At 39.0% G+C, this 16385-nt stretch overlaps 1 protein-coding gene across 1 annotated transcript; it reads right to left on the bottom strand.

The window, feature by feature from the left end:
* Positions 1–206: 206 nt before the first annotated feature.
* LOC137041389 (apolipoprotein B-100-like) lies at positions 207–15838 on the bottom strand. The gene is made up of 28 exons (XM_067417618.1): positions 15718–15838; positions 14630–14659; positions 14242–14345; positions 14003–14148; positions 13776–13923; positions 13527–13679; positions 13305–13429; positions 13142–13227; positions 12596–13049; positions 12397–12511; positions 12158–12304; positions 11843–12054; positions 11572–11767; positions 11315–11491; positions 11006–11209; positions 10708–10875; positions 10421–10626; positions 10158–10334; positions 9965–10074; positions 9665–9872; positions 9396–9571; positions 8884–9044; positions 8676–8785; positions 8205–8578; positions 2085–8105; positions 1831–1936; positions 1537–1723; positions 207–1441 (listed from the first exon to the last, which is right to left on the bottom strand). The coding sequence occupies exons 1-28, from the start codon at positions 15770–15772 to the stop codon at positions 521–523; spliced, it is 11277 nt and encodes a 3758-aa protein (XP_067273719.1). The 5' UTR covers positions 15773–15838; the 3' UTR covers positions 207–520.
* Positions 15839–16385: the final 547 nt, after the last annotated feature.

The following is a 16385-nucleotide window of genomic DNA, read 5'->3' as shown; positions in this document are numbered from 1 at the left end:
TGTATGTTATCTGCTGTTTATAAACTACAACAAAAATTCCAAAACTTACAAGCATAAAACATATTTTAACAGTGTGCTCTTCAAAGTTAATGATAACAACATCATAAGCCTAAGTATATCATAGAACCATTGGCACAATCACGATAGCTCACAATGCTGTTGAGAAACGCAGCCCAGATCAACAGAAAAAACAATATCAAAAGATGTATGGTATTGCATAATAAAAGTTCTTTATTTAGACTCATCCATCATGCCATTAGTGTACGACGCAGAACAAGGATGAAACTGTCACTGACATTTTTGTACTGATACCAAGGCTAATATCTGAATCATCATTTATACAAATAGAATAATACAAGAGCGTAATAATGAGGCACGTATGGCATTAGTGATTGCTTTTTAAACATGTTGGTACTGCACTTCAGTTTAGTGTCCAATGGCTTGAATTTCCATTTAAGAATGTTCATTTCAAAAGATGGTAGTGTTTATTTTCATTCACTGTTTCTTCAGAATGACCATTTTACTGGAAAAAGGGGAACGGAAGCTCAATTTGCTGTATTCCATTATTTGCATTAAGCACTTCCTCAAATTCACTAGCAAGGTTGGAAAGTAATTTACTTAAAGGTAAGATAATGTCGAATGCTAAGAACCCTTCTAAGTGATCTAAAGACCCCATTAACATCTTGTAGAAATTGTTAAGGGGAACAGCAACAGCTTCTAAGATGTTGGACTTTATCCTGTCCACAAATTCTTGTATTGTATCAACAACCTCTTGGATCGTCTGTCCTAGTTTCTCAAGAAAACCATCTAGACTTTCCATTTGCTTCATCACATCTGCCATCATAACTAGATGACTTTTTAGGATACTTCTCACATTTTCTTGGACCTCTGCTACAGTCATGACCTTTCCAGAGGGAAACATCATTTCAACTGTGTTGAAGTTCTCCATGATGGGAGAGAAATATATCTCCAGGTTGTTAGCGAGTTTCTCCAGCATTTCCGCAATAATAAATTTGATGTTTCTGCAGATTTCAGGCAGTGTAGCTTCATCCATTCCCGGCAGTTTGTATTTGGTTTCTCTCAGGAAGTCGATGACAGCATTAATCAGGATCTGGATGTTCTTTTGGTATGTGACAACTACAGTTCTGTACAGTTTAGATAGCTCACTTAGGTCGGGGCTGGGCCAGAGAACATCATTGCGGGCATCTCTAAATACTTTTTCAACTTCGTCAATAATTTTAAACAGTCTGTCAAATGCATTTTTGTTGTAATATTGTTCAGCAAATCTTATAACACTGAATGTGATATATTCTAGCCTGTTCATCAAGCCGGTGGACAAGTCACGTGCAGCCTGTAAATTGTATCTGACCAAAAGTACTTTTTCATCTCCCTTTGGTTCGGCTCTGATGATCAGAATGTCAACATCATCTTGTGGTGCAGACTGCAAAACAACAACAACAAAACAGAATGATTACAATAAAGAAAATCAACAAAATATGCATAGTTGGAAGGCGTAACAAAATAAATAGCACTTACAGCATAACGGCTGTAGATCCTCGTACTCATCTGTGATGGAATCATTCCTTGAAGCTGGAAGCCAAGGTGGCCAGCTGTCGGTGTAGAGACCGAGGCACTCACTCCATCTCTTCGAGCCGCATAGCGAACGTTTACATCAGTGAATGTTGGGCTGGTGATATCCACATTCAGGGTATGGCTAGGATCACTAAACCAGAAGTAAAAATTAAGTTTTACAAACATAATTGGTTATAAACTAAAGAATATCTGTATTTTTACTTTAATTCAATAAAAAGTCAGAAGTTTTGTCATTACCCCATGCGAATGACATTGCTGAAGTCCATAGTAAAGACGGCATGTGTAAGTACAGCATTAGATCCTACAACCAGGGCATTATTCTCCATGGTAGTACTCATAGAGCCTGTTTTGTGTGGAAGCAAAAAACAGTTATTCACACCAGCAATTCTTATTTTTTTCTTAGTAAATATTAGTATAATTAATTGATACATTTATTTATTTATGTATTTATGTATTTATTTATTTATTTATTTGTCTTTGCACACACTTACTGTCAAGATCGTACTCCAGCAACACAACTGGTGACTTGGCTGTAGCCTTGAGAACAGTTTTGTAGTCTGGGGCGCTACCATCTAGTTTAGAAAAAACACTTGTGGTGTACACCGGAGAGATGATTTCTGAGGTGAAATCAATTTTCTGCTTGGGTACACTGAGCTCCACTGCCATCGTCTCAGAGATACTTAAGTCACCAAAGGGGCTTGGTTGAGACAAGTCGATTTTCACATCAGCCACCAGTGACTTCAGAAGATCCAGATCAAATGTGGCCTGGCCAGTATGAAGTCCCTTTGTGTTAAAACTTCCGATATTTGCTTCGTTCTTGGAAGAAAACTTCAGCATAGCATACACATGTTCAATAGCAGTCTCCACAGACAAGTTTTCATCCACATCAAATGCCAACTTTAGATCTCCATAATTTATGGTGCCATCGCCAACAGTCTTCAGTGCATATCGCAAACTATTCCCATTCTGGTAGATGGATTCATCATAATTTAGAGCTCCCTTCACAATACCACGGTCTAGGAATGTTCCATCAATGGTACCCTTTATGAGAGTCTCAGCGGACATAAACGTAGAACTTCCTTCACCTTTTATGGTGTTTTCAGCATTTCCTCTACCAACAAACTTAATAATGGGGATGTCAAATGTGTACTCTATCATAAAAGTGGAATCTGCTTTTGGATTAGCCTTGTTGTCAGCAGTAAGTTGGTGGTTGGCTTTAGCTGTAAAAATGGGTAGGTTAATATTTGCAGCTGTGGCCACAGACAGTGCAGCTTCAAAGTTTTCTGGGTTTATAGTTACAGTGCTTTCATGGGTTCCTTCAACATGGAGATTTTCCAGGAGTACAGAAGTGGCTAATTTCAATCCACTTTTGGTGCTTATGCTGCTGGTTCCTACAAGCCTTGCCTTCAGTGCCTCAAACTCAGAGGCAGTGGTGGCTCCAAATCGAATTATTGGATTGTCCGTCCCATAGATGCCAGCATTACCATTAAGGTTGAATATAGAAGACTTGAAAGACAACTCTGATTTTAAATCACCCAGAGGAGAGATATTAATGAGACCAAGATCAATAATGGGTGCAGCTTTGCTCTTCTGATAGACAATCTTTGCATCTAGATCAATGACCTGGTCAAAGTTGGTCAACAGATGCTTAAGGCCAGTATGTTCGTATAGGTTGATGTTACTGATTTCTGGAGTGTCAAAATCCATAATTATGGTTGGTAAAGTGATAGATGGAATACTGAATGGAACATTTAGGAATTCCAAATTGGCCTCTCCATTTACTGCTGTGTAAATACCAGCCTCATCTCTGTCGTTGGCAACTGTAAAGTTGTGATTGTATCTGTACTGGTTGAAGCGAGCAAGTGCCACAGTGCTTAACTTTTGCACATCGCTATTTAGGATAACAGTATAACTATTCTGGAGATCAATCTTGGCAGGTTGTTCTATGAAGGCAAGCTTAGTATTAGCCTTGTTCTGGAAATCAAGGACCACCTCAAATGGATGCAGTAAGAAGTTGAAGGCACTGGAAACGGTACCGCTAAGATATCCATCCAATTTTTCATCATAGTTTGCCTTCATTTCTACCTTCATTTCTCTGAGATTTGCCTTTCCAGCAGCATCCAGCAAGTAAGAGGCCTCTGAAGCGTAACGATTTTCAAAACGAGCATTAAAGTCGATGTGGCTCAGAGCAACAGCTTCAACATTTATTCTCTGTGTCATTTTTGGAACTGTCCCACTGCTGGCATCTAAAGAAAAGGTTAGCTGGGCTGTTGTTGGAGTAATTATTATATTTGAGATTGACTTAATGGAGACATCATTAGAATCATCAATAAGAGATATTTGGCCTTTGGATTCCTCTTCAATGGTCAGAATGATTTTTAAGCCATCCTGCTTAAAAGTGATCTCATTAGTGTAAGAATGATCACTGTTCCATGAGAGCACAGGAATGTTTACCTTATCATTATATGTTGTTTTAATATTTGCAGCCATTCCATCCTCCAGTGCAAAGAAAGCGATGTTAAGGATGTCAGCACTAAAGGGGGCAGTAGTTATCTTTACAGTGCTCTTGCTCGTAGCCTGGGCCGAGAAGCCATAGAGTGACACTGAGGATTGATGGTCAACCGCTAGGGCACTGTGAGTGATCTTCAGTGTTTCAGCAACAACCACACGACTCATCTTAGGGATGGCAACCCGAGCTGTGGAATCCAAGCTGTATTTAAGGATGTCATATTCAGATGATCCGTGTGAGGTAATGTGCCCTGTGAATTGAGGGGTTTCTGCACTTTCAGTAGAGTTTAAGAATTCCATGGTAGTTCTCATGCTGAAAACTGGAATGGTGATTCTAACCTCACCGTACAGCTTTCCGAAGCATGGCATCATGATCTCATTAGGGACTGCAGGGAGTGTAAAGTCTGGGATCTTAAGATCTGAGAATTTGTGCTTAGTAATGTATTTAGGAATTTCAGGGAGGGAGATCTCTGGAAAACTGATCTCTGGCATTGTGATGGCAGAGATGTCTGGCAGGTAGATCAGTCTAAGGTCACCAAAGAGGGCATCAGTAGATGGCACTTCAAAGTTAGCAATGAAGTTCAGTAGGTCTAATAGTCCCTGCCTGATATCACTATACTCTATTCTTATTGGTGGTACAGTGTAATATTGTAGAATAGTAATCTGTGGAAGGTCAATCAATGTAGAAGGGAGGTTGATTTCCTGAAGCGTCTCTAAACTTATTTTTAAGGGTGGTACAACAAGGTCAGTGAGTGGAAAAGTGAAAGATGGGATCTCCAATTCAGCTGTTTTTAGTATTGTTTTGACTCCATCACAGATTTCATTTAACTCATTGACAATTGCCTGATCTTTAAGGATGTTTTGGATTGCTTCCATAACAGCACTGCATGCATCTGTTGCAATGACCTCTACCTTAGTGTAGATACCAATCACTTGCTTCAGGACCTGGAGGATTTCTTCTCTGATATCCATGTCTACAAGTCGCTTCCTGATGCTTTCTGTAAGTGTCTCAATGTCAATGTAGACTGTAACAATGTCCTTGAGTTTTTTGACAACATCAGCGACTTTGATTGCTCTCAGCTCCTCAAGACAAGTACTAAAAGATGACAGAGCATAATTGACGAAATCTCTAATTGCCTCAAGTTTTTGCCGGATCTCAAGTGACAAACTCACGGTGTAAAGATCATTTATTAATTCCTTGATTTTCTGGTTGGTCTCATCCACAAACACATTGTAGTCAAACGATCTAATAAATCCGATGCAATGGTTTAGGCAGTTGTTTAAATGCTCAATGATTTCCTTTACTTCTGTTGTTTTCAAGTAGGTGATGGCCTTATCCAGCTGCTCTATGACAGGGGTGAGACTAGATTTCAAAGAGCTAGCAATAGTCTCAAGAGTTTGTTCAATATTGAACTTCTTGATTAGCTCAACAACCTTTTTCAGAATTTCTTCAATCTTCTTGTCAACCCCAGATTTGACCAGAATATCTCTTGCATTGCGGTAGATGGCATTGAGCCTGCTTCCCAGTACAGAAAACAATTGTTTTGCTTTTTCAACAGTCTTTCTGATTTCCTCCGTAGGGATTTGAGCCACCAAATTGTTTGCATAGTCTTTGAAGCTGGCAGAGGTAACAAAGTTCTTCACATCCTCAATGAACTTTCCTTGGTCAAACTGCTGAACAAACTGCTTCAGTTCATGCACAATCTCCTCCAGTCTGGATTTAATAGCATACTGTTCCTCAAGATCCTGCACGATGGCAATGCTACTGTCCTTCAGTCTCATTACATCAATCTGCTCAATGACATTTTCAATAGCCTCAATGACAGCGAGAACTATAGCTCTGACATCGTATTTCTCATTGAATGCATTCAATTCTTCTGTCAGCCTCTGTATTGCAGTGTCAGATAGTGTGCCACTTGCAATCATTTCCCTCACATATTTTTCTATCTGTTCTACACGAGTGTCCAGTTCAGTGAGTAGCTTCATCACAACAGGGTTTAGATTGAGCAGAGAGGCCTCCAGGTCATCGAGAGAAACTCCATATTTATCATAGAGAGCAATCAGGTCCTCCCTGATCTTGACAACTCTCCTTTCCAGATTTATCTCCTTCACAAAATCACTAATGTACTTGGCCAGTTTCTGAATCTCTGCTATAATATCTTCTCTGTTGATGTAATACTGCATAGCTTCAGCGGTTCTCAAAATTGTCATTTTTGTGTGTTGCAAGACCACAGGAAAATGTTCAATTAGCGGCAGGCTGATGACACGACTGTTAGTGTTTTTATCATATTTCAGGAAGGCTGAGAAAAAGTGGTCTTGGTTATCAGAGTCAACAATGTTGAAGAGGTTTGTGATGACAGATCCAGACATTTCTAATCCAAGTCTTTCAGGGGTATTGTAAGCACTCACATCTTGGGTTAATAGATGGTTGTTGACCTTAGATTTTACTCTCACTGTTGCCCTCTGCTCAGATGGTGTCAGCACAGTGTCAATCTTATTATCAAGGTTGGTTTCAATTGATAGACCATTGTCCAGATTGTGAGATGTTGAGACTCTGCATTCGTGCGAGTGTGCAAAAGCAAGTGGTTCTGCCTTCATAAGAAATTTAGTGTAAACTTGTGCGCTCTGTTTTCCATACAGATACAAATCACCGTCTGTGTTGGCCATGGCATCAACATTGAATCTGAAGGGAACAGCAGTGGCATGAAAGTTTCCGTCAAAGCGTAGGTACTGTGAGTTAAAACGGGCATCACTGCCGAATGTGACTGAAAGTCCAGCAACCTCGATTTCTGTGTTATGGCTCATGTGAGATCCCATAAGTTTTCCAGTAGTACCACACTTGGCAGTGGCAACCAGATCTTCATATCGGATTTCATACGTGTGCTTCAGCTCATCTGCGCCAGAGGCAAGCTTCCAACTGCCAGTCAGTTCAGCTGTGTATGGAAGTGCTTTTAACTGAGCATCATTAATCAGGCTGATGTCCAGAATATTCAGTTGATTATTGATTTTCACTGAAGTGCTAAATTGCTCAATCTTTAGGGAAAAGTCATGGTTATATGTTCCATCATTGCTATTGGCAATAGAGGTGAAAGCTAGCGAGGACAGGGAAGCAGATAGAGAATTTGTATTTTCAATTGTCAGTTCATCAAATTTACCCTTTGTCTCAACCGACAAGGAAAGCTTTGAAGTGTCAAGGGCTCCATTGAAGTTGTTCTCAAGTGACATAGGCAAGAAAGGGCATTTCAGTAAGGTTGTACCACTTGTGGTCAGGCCATCCCTGTTCAAGGATAGGCTGCAATTATGGGACGCTGTGTGTTGAAACAGATATGCGGAGGCATCACCTTTTACCTCAAGACCATTGCCATCTAGTGCTGCTATAAACCGGGAACGGATGTCATTTCCAGCAGTGACACTCTCAGCGCTAGTGTCAATCTTAATGTTAACCAAATCAAGACTAGCTCTAGCCTCAGCTACATTTTGGATGTTTAGGCCGAGAACTTTTGCCCTTGTATCTGACTTCAGAGCAAGCTGAGACGCTTTATATGTAACTCCAGCGTCATGTGTCAGTATGCCCTCAAATACAGTTGTTTTTGATACGACAGAGAGCTCTCCATTGGCAAACATTGCTTCAATTGTGTTCTCCGCTTGGAAGTGGTTTGAGTCTACTTTCAGAGAGGAATCAATTTTCCCCTCTGGCTTGAATGGCAGTAAGCTAACTGTCTGACCGAGAGTAACTTCACCATTCAGAGGACCAGCCTTGATGGAGCCCATCAGGTTTCCATCTCCGAAGATCTCATCCTCATTTAATTGCAACTGGCCTGTGTGTTCCAGAGAAATCTTTAGACCCAAGGGACTGTTTGCCTCAATCTGGCTGCTTGATTTTATCTTGCCAGGTGTCATTTCCTCAAAAAAAGTAACACTGGCGTCAATGAGCTTGTGCTCAAGAGATGATTTCATCTCAGCCCTCAAAGATTCTTCAAGTGTGCCTGCCGCTAATGCTGATCCTAAACATAAGCAGAATAACATTTAAATAATGAGTATTTTGTTACTGATTACAGCATGTGGTTAAGAAAAATATAGCTGAAAACAAAGATTACTAGTACCTTCTGCTTTAAAGGAGAGCAGGTCCACTGGGCTTTTTCCAATGACTTCAATCTTGGCAGAATAGCTTGGTTTCTCATCAACTTCCCTGCCAGCAGAAGCTGTAGCCTCCATGGTGTAGAAGTTGCTGCTCAGCTTGCTGGACACCTCTGCCATTCCCATGAGAGGCATTGAAACAGATAGTCTCTCAGGAACAAAGATCTCTGGAAGAGGAATCCTAATAGGAGCAACCTCCAGGCCGAGCTGTGGTACTACCAGGTTTGGTGTGGTTAGGGAAGCAGGGAAGTTAAAATCTCTGGGAGATTTCCCACCAAGAGGAATGGGAATGGAGATAGTGTAATACTGCTGGCCAAATTTGTATTTTGCAGCCCCCTCACTGTTAAAAAAAAAAGTACATTAGTGTGTGTATATTTATTTTTTTCACTATTGTTTCTGCATTCGAAAATTATTCGTTATATTTTTAATTCACTCACGCATTTAGGAACAGTGTCTTCGGGAAAGAGAATTCTGGGAGGGCAGGTAACCTAAAGCCCTGGAGATATGGGATGTCTGCAGCAAATTGTTCCAGGTATGCATTTGAGGCCTAGATGATTGTGGATATAGTGTTATATTCTAAATTATGTAATCTGTATATATATATACAGTGCTAGATTGGGAACTAAGGATTTAATTTCAATTTACCTCAACTGTTTGGGTCAAGACATCACGGATCTTCATACCAGATGAGCCAGTCTGCTGGTCAAGAAGATTATTAACTGTGGCTTTGATGGCGTCAATTGGAATAGTGTTGTGAATCTCAGTGCTGACATCAGAAGTGACCTCAGCCTCAATCTTCTCCCCATCTAAAAAAAAAAAAAACATGTCCATTTGTGAAAATAGTAGATGACTTTCTGTTCATTTGCTTAATTTAAGGAAACACAATTTAAATTTTGAACATTAAGTATATTTTTTTTAATGTTTGCCCGACAGACTTAAAGTTTAAGAGTCTAAATAGTTTTATAGGCACTCACATAAAAGTTACTCATTGAATTATATCTTCCTTTGGGGCATAATTAATTCTACTATAATTCTCTGAACTCATAAATTAAAGGGAGCCATCTCGAGAATTCAGAATTTGCTTTAATCTGATATTATAGAGTATCTGGAGATATTGTCATACTTTTTAGTTTCAGAATGAAAATTTAAAATCTTACCATATTTCAGAATGACTTTCTGAATAGAAGCCGTCATCTCAGGGAGCCTAAGGTCACTCTCAAGCTCTACTGTAAGGACCTCAGAGTTTTTCAATTGTGCAGTTACTTTAGCATCAGTCTGAAAATGAGGAACGAGCAGCTGAACCTGCACCATGGCATCCTTCATTGAATCTGTCCTAAAGATTGAAGAGAATTTTATTTGTACAATGCATAATTATCAAAAATATATACTATTATTGTTAGAAAATATTGTTTAGACATGTGCATACTTAGCAAGGGCAACAAGAGATGCTTCGGGTATGTTCTTGTTAATGAAGTCAAGCTGGATGGAATGTGTGGCCTTGCTCTGAGTTGTGCGTTCAGCAGCATGAACCCGAATTCCAGCTTCCAGGTCGTAGTCAGGGATTTGGAGATCAGCCGAGACGCTGTATTTCTGTCTGTCAAACATCAGTTTCGCTGTGCCCTCAAATGATATTCCTTTCATATAGAAAAATAATAACATTTTAGATTATGAAAATGTCTAAACATCATATGGGATTATTTTGTGCAATGCTTAAACAATGCTTTACCTTCTGCCTTCAGGCCAAAAGACACCGTGTCAACCTTGTTTTCATATACATAGTCGACAGTAGCTGTGTATGCAGAAACCTCGCCAGTTGGGTGGATCTCAATGTCAAGTCTAAATAAAGGTCAGTATTCAACTTTTTGCATTCAGAAAGAAGCATAAAAATAAACTAATAAACAAACAAGTATTTCTCTTACTTGCTGTCACCAGTCAGGGGGAAATAGGGAGAGGCATCACTGGAGGCTTCAGAATACTGCAGGGCAATGCAGTACTTAAAACCAGGGAAGACAGGAGTGCATTGTTTTGCTTTAATTTGTTCCATTATGGGAGGAATGGTCTTGGTTTCAGTACCAGTCAGTGAGAACAAAGAGTTGCTGTGCAGAGAAAATACAATTTAGAATGTCTATAATGTATCTTTAAAGCAATATGACACATTTCTGTGTTAACAGAAATATCTTACGTCACACTGATGAGTGTAGTTTTAGCTTGTGGTGTGGGAATGGTCAGCTTGAACTGCTTGTTGGTTACAGCAACCTTTACTTTCAGACCGCTCTCATGGTAGATGTTAGTATGCATCTCCAGGCCAGACTCAACATATTCGGGTAAGAGAGCCCCAACTTCAGTCACAAACTCAACTCCGGCAGATGGCATGAAAGCCACTTCACTCTGTGTGAATAGACGAAGAAAGAGGTTAATTGGGTATAGCTTGTAAAGCTCTAGTATAAACAAAAGAAACTAGACCCATACCATGTCACGGGCAATTTTCAGTCCTCCCTTCACTCCCGGTGCAAAAGTACCAGACAGGGCAACTCTTAACGGAACTCCGGTACCAGTAGGTAGATAAAACTCATTGTCCATGAAGACGTAGTGAAGGAAAAGGTTGTTGTTCACACTTGAGAAAAGGTTCCTTATGAACTGTAAAACAAATAATTATTTTGTTTATATGAACATGAAAGTACACACAGACCTTCTTCATTATTGTGTTGTTTAAGAGCATTGCAGATTTGCTAAGCTCTAATATTTGTTTTAAAATTAGTTCACTTACATCAGTAGGGAACATATTTAAGAGTCTATTCGTCAGGAAAGCAGCAGAGTAGGCCATGTCTTCCATATCCTTGGTTTTGAGATAACCCAGTTCAGCACCCAGAAGCCTCAGGTAGACCATAGCCTCTGGATTATCCTGAACCATCAGTTTCTGGATGAGTTTGTTCACATTATTGGTTATTTCCTTGACGATGCTTTGCGGGGCCTAGAGTGAGAAGGGTACATGAGTGATAAATCAAAACAAAAAGAATGCCATCAATGTTGCAAAATATGGAAATTCATTATGTGGAATAAACTCGATTTGAAAGACCTTTTGCATCTTTATGTTATCCCACAGTCTTGGGAACATGCGCTGCATAATGTCATCGCCACTGGGCACTCTGTCAGCTGCATAGTTAATGGTCTTCTGCATGGTGTCACGGAAGAATCCATCAATTCCAATCAGGGCATCAACTGTGGGTTCCAGTCCCTTACCATTCAATCCAATCTGTAGGTAAAAACAAATAATAAGTATTGATATACTGGTTTTACATCCAGAGGGTTTAAGAATGCAGAATAATCCTGTACCTCAAACATGTCTATGTCATATCCGAAAGCATTCACGGTCATCTCCAGGATAACTTCGTTGGGAAGAAGTTCTTCAGACTCAAAGATCACATTTCCCTCCAGAGATCCAATCTTGTAATTGCGAGAGTATTTTGTTGGATCTGTGACCGATTTGATCTCGTTTCCTTGGAGGGCATTGAGAATCTTCTCTCTAAGTCTGAGTAGTAGAACGAGACATTAGATGCAGTTTTCATACTCAAAGATGTTAAAATGTTTAAAGATTTCTACTAACTCCTTAGTCTCTGGTGCAGTGGAGCTCAGGATGTTGCTGATATGCGAGTTAACAAAGCTCATAGCCTGACAGTTTTCATTTGTAGGCAGAGCAGCAACCAGCTGAGCCAGTTCAGAGGGCTGAGGGTCCTTCATCACAATGAGATAGGCGGCAATACGCTTCGGTACCGGAGCAGCAGCATCTAAAATGACCTTCATTAGCACCTCTCGGCCCTGTTAGAAATATAGCAAGTTTATGTTAGCTAAACATAAATGCATTACACTTACTTTATATTTACTTATAATAACATTTATTAGTTTCATATATCTGATTTACCTCTTCAGGGACAGAAGTGAGTCTAAAAGCTTGAATAGCAGCTTGCTGGACCTCAGGGGACGCAGCAGGTTGGTTTATGCATTGGATAACCGCTGATTTCAGAGCAGGGCTTGCGGCTCCAACGGCAACAGCCATGTTTCCAATGATCTAAGAGATTTAAAGTACAGATTTCAATATCCACATATCATTTGTTACTTTTAACTTAGTGAAGCATGCTTAATGGAATAGGTTGAACATACCCTCAGGGTCAAGTACACATGTTCCTGGTTTCCTGTGCAGTCGCCAATCTGTTCAAGGACATAATCAGCGACTGCCTGGATCTCGGGTGTGACACGTTCTTCAGCTTCATAGTACCTTGGATAAGACATGTGAATGAAAGTTTAAATTCACATATAGATCAAACAACATGATTATTGTTGATTTGTCTTGTTTTCTCACCTCCTGACAGCATTGCTGAGGCCATAGTAGATGGGCTTACTAGCCTTGAACTTGGCCATCTCTAGCATTTCCTTTACAATGTCTCCAGATGGGTTGGGCACCATTCCCATGGCATACACTGCAGCATCAATCTCTACTGAGGAACTGTCAAAGTTCCTGAGAACACGCAATATGGCGCTGGTGCATTCTGGCGTGCCACACTGGAACAACGCCTGGTAAACTAGGGGGCGAGAAATCTCCAAGGCCTCCGGTAGACCAGCGCTCAGGCTTTCAGCATTCATTTTGCGGACTGTAGCGATGAGCTTGTGAGCCAGATGGGCTCTGTTATGTCCATTGTTGGTCTCTGAAAGACCGGCCAGTTCCCTTAGAACAGACAGCATGGCCTCTTTATCCTGAATTGGATGGACTGAGCCAATGTTGTCGTCGAGGTGCAGGGTCTTCAAGTTGGCTACATCTAGAGATGGGTACACCAAGAGATCAGGATTACTTCTGCTCACTCTAAATGCATGCTGATTTAAGTGTCTGAATGATTGAATGATTGCTTACCGTGCTCAAAGATTCTGTCGTTGTGCACCGACATTTCCACCAGAGTCAAGACTTGCTTCCCTACATTATTAATTCCGTACTGTCCTCTGTTGATAATCAGAATGAATTAGCAGAGCAATAAAACAAATTAAAAACTGAGGAAATAATAAATGAAAAAACTCACTTGTGAGAAAAGGGCACAAGCATGTGGTTTTCAGTGCAGGAAGCAGATGTCATATGTTTCTGTGCATTATCAAAGATGTAGTTGCAGGTCTGGCTGCTCCTGAAGAGCTTAGAAAGTGGGAATTGCTGTGTGATAAAAAAAAGAAAGCAAGTTAACACATTATTGAAACCATCAGATATCCAGCACAGTTATTTTGTCTTATTCAAAAACTGGATGACTTACCATGCCTGTGATAAGGGCCAGGGGACTGGTGTGGTCCTTGATAGGCCTGAAATTGTTACATTTAGACAAGTCTCTGTTGAGGGTGACATCAGTGGCAATGTCCTCTCTGGCGTTCACGGAGTAGCCTGTCTTGCACATACCGTAGATGGTGGGCTGATTTGGGGGGAAAGTTGTAATGAATTAGTCAATGTATATCAATCTGTAAACAAATGCAAACCTTTTTAATGTTTATGTTACTTAATGACTGACCATTATCCTGTTTCTGTCCTCCTCCAGCACAGGTACGGCAAGGGCAGAGATTAGACCCCTCTTGATGTTCAAAATGTTGACTGGCTCATCATCCTCTGGAAACAAATTGATGTCATTGTCTCCCTCAACGGTGAACTTCAATGGGTTCCTGAGAATTGAGAGGTCAGTGTTTATTTAACATGATCAGTTTCTTTTTATCTGCTCGGTGTAGAGTGCCTTGAACATACTTCTCCATGGCAGCCTTGAAAGCATCTGTACCAGCAGATGGTCCAAAGATAGGATTTCCTCCTGTATCAACGTCGATCACCTCACTGAGTGCACACTCTGTTGTGCGCACGATGTAGCTGCATGTGCGAGGGACCTCAATTTCAACCTGTTTAAAACAGAATATGTTTGACATTTTAAGTTGTATAAAAAATAAAAACAAGAAAAAAATTCTAAATATTGACAGCATCGACATTCATACCTTGCATTTGGCCTTAGGGCCATTGATTGCTCCATTCAGGGCATTTAGAGACTCTGTTTCATAGGTGTATTCATACTTGTGAAAGCTCTTGTACCTTTTGGCCACTAGGGGAGCACAAATCACATCTTAAACATCAAGATCATACATGACTCATTCATGACTCACACTTGACTCATATGTGACTCTAGTCCACAATACTAGATTGCTTTTCTTAAATGAAGTGATAAATTATAAAGAACATGAAAAAATGGACTATTACAGTAACTCAAAACGTATAAAGATAGTTTTCTTATTTGTTAAATTTTTCCTAAACAAGTTCATTAGATAAAATATATCATATAGAATTTCTTAGACAATTTATATTTCCTTAAAAATGTTTAGCACTTACAAAGGCATGGTAATTCCTCGTCTTGAGCATCTAAAGTAAAAAAAAAAAGGAGTTTTATACAAACAATATATAAAACATTACCATTATCATATAATACAATTCAATGTTATTCATTAAATGATAGATCACCCAAAAACGAAAATTCTGTATGAATTTATTTCTTCAACACGCACACACACAAGACTGCACAAGCACATAGACTAACTGAAGATATTTTAAAGAATGTAGGAACCACACACTTGATTGGGCTCCACTGACAATTTTTTCTTATAATATAGAATTCAATGCGGCCCATCAACTGTTTGGCTACCCATATTCTTCAAAATATCTTCTTTTGTACACAGCAGTTACTGAAAGTGAGTAAATGATGAATTTGTCCTTTTTTGGGTGAACTATCCTTTTAACAATAATATAAACTTTTTTTTTAAACACCAAAGATAACTAACAAATAAATACAAGATGACAACAGAAACACTTTTTTCTGTTTTTCTTTTGTTCTGTTTTTATCATCTATGATTTTGTATACTTTTAATTCTGATGTACAAAAATATATGCATATGTATAAATATATATACACTGTAAAAAAAAGTTTTCAGTTTTCACATTCAGTCCCAATTGAACATTTTCTGATCAAATCTAAATTTTTCAGTTGGCCAAATTGAATTGCTGCAGTTTAATTCACAGAAATTCAATTCAATGTGATCAGTCACTAGAAATTTTTCAATTGAGGCTTGTTTTTTTTTTTTTTTTTTTTTCACAGTGTATGTATAACAACAAATGAGTAAGATTAGAACTGAAACATGAAACATTTTATGTAATTCAATATTTAACCTTTATTTAATCAGACAATACACTTAAGAATTAATTCTTGTTCACATCAACAGCGTGGCGAATACATAATATATTAAAAAATATATAGTTATATATCATTATATATATATATATATATATATATATATATATATATATATATATATATATATATATATATATATATATATATATATATATATATATATATATATATATATATATATATATATATATATATAAAAAATCATCAGTCACAAATCCTCTGTAGTACTCACTTGCCACGGCTATTGCACATAGAAGCAGCAAAAGGCAGAGCTTAGTGTCCCCCATGATGGGTTCAGTTAAGCTCTTTCCTCAAGACCGTTGCGTATTCCGATGGAATCTGATTTATTACTGCTGTCAATGGCCTTATATATTAAGGCAGGAATGGGAGGAGATATGGCGGTTGCAAAAAGTAAAGTCCCCACTCCAAAGTTCATATCTTGTGCCTCTGTGGCAGGACAAAGGCAACTGTTTCATGTAGTGTCAGTGGTCTTTCAAATAGAGAGAAAATACTTTTTCAAGGGACACTTGCTTTGCTTGATCTGTTGGTTGATTGATTCATTTAGCGTATTCCACTCTTCTGTGTAACCTCTTACTGAAATACAGAGGAAATTGATTTATTTAATTCACCCCCCCCCCCCCCCCCCAATATAATGTCATTAAAAGAACACTCGTTATATGACTAAAGTTTACATTTTTAATAAAACAATTTTTAGATAAAAAGTCAAGTAGTTGTTTTAAAAATATTTGAATCCTTTTTTAAACATCTCTATAACTTCCATATGGCTCCTCTTGCGATAATGTGGTGGTAGAAGCCCGTCTCCTTCATGCCTTTTTTACTGATGATGATGCAAAGTAGGACATTAATCACTAAAGCAGATAAAGCAGACTAGGTCCTATT

This window comes from Pseudorasbora parva, chromosome 15 (assembly GCF_024679245.1).
Source record: "Pseudorasbora parva isolate DD20220531a chromosome 15, ASM2467924v1, whole genome shotgun sequence".
NCBI classification, from domain to species: Eukaryota; Metazoa; Chordata; class Actinopteri; order Cypriniformes; family Gobionidae; genus Pseudorasbora; species Pseudorasbora parva.
The sequence above is the reverse complement of the archived record's forward strand: the minus strand, read 5'-3'. Positions and strand labels throughout refer to the sequence as shown.

Bases quoted from the DNA above. Each gene is read 5' to 3' on its own strand.
- LOC137041389 (XM_067417618.1), bottom strand. From the start codon at position 15,772: ATGGGGGACACTAAGCTCTGCCTTTTGCTGCTTCTATGTGCAATAGCC. The intron at 10,876-11,005 runs GTAAGTGAACTA...TTTGTTTTACAG, and splicing joins TAAATATGTTCCCTACTGAT to TTCATAAGGAACCTTTTCTC. The intron at 10,075-10,157 runs GTAAGAGAAATA...ACCTTTATTTAG, and splicing joins CCCCTGACTGGTGACAGCAA to ACTTGACATTGAGATCCACC.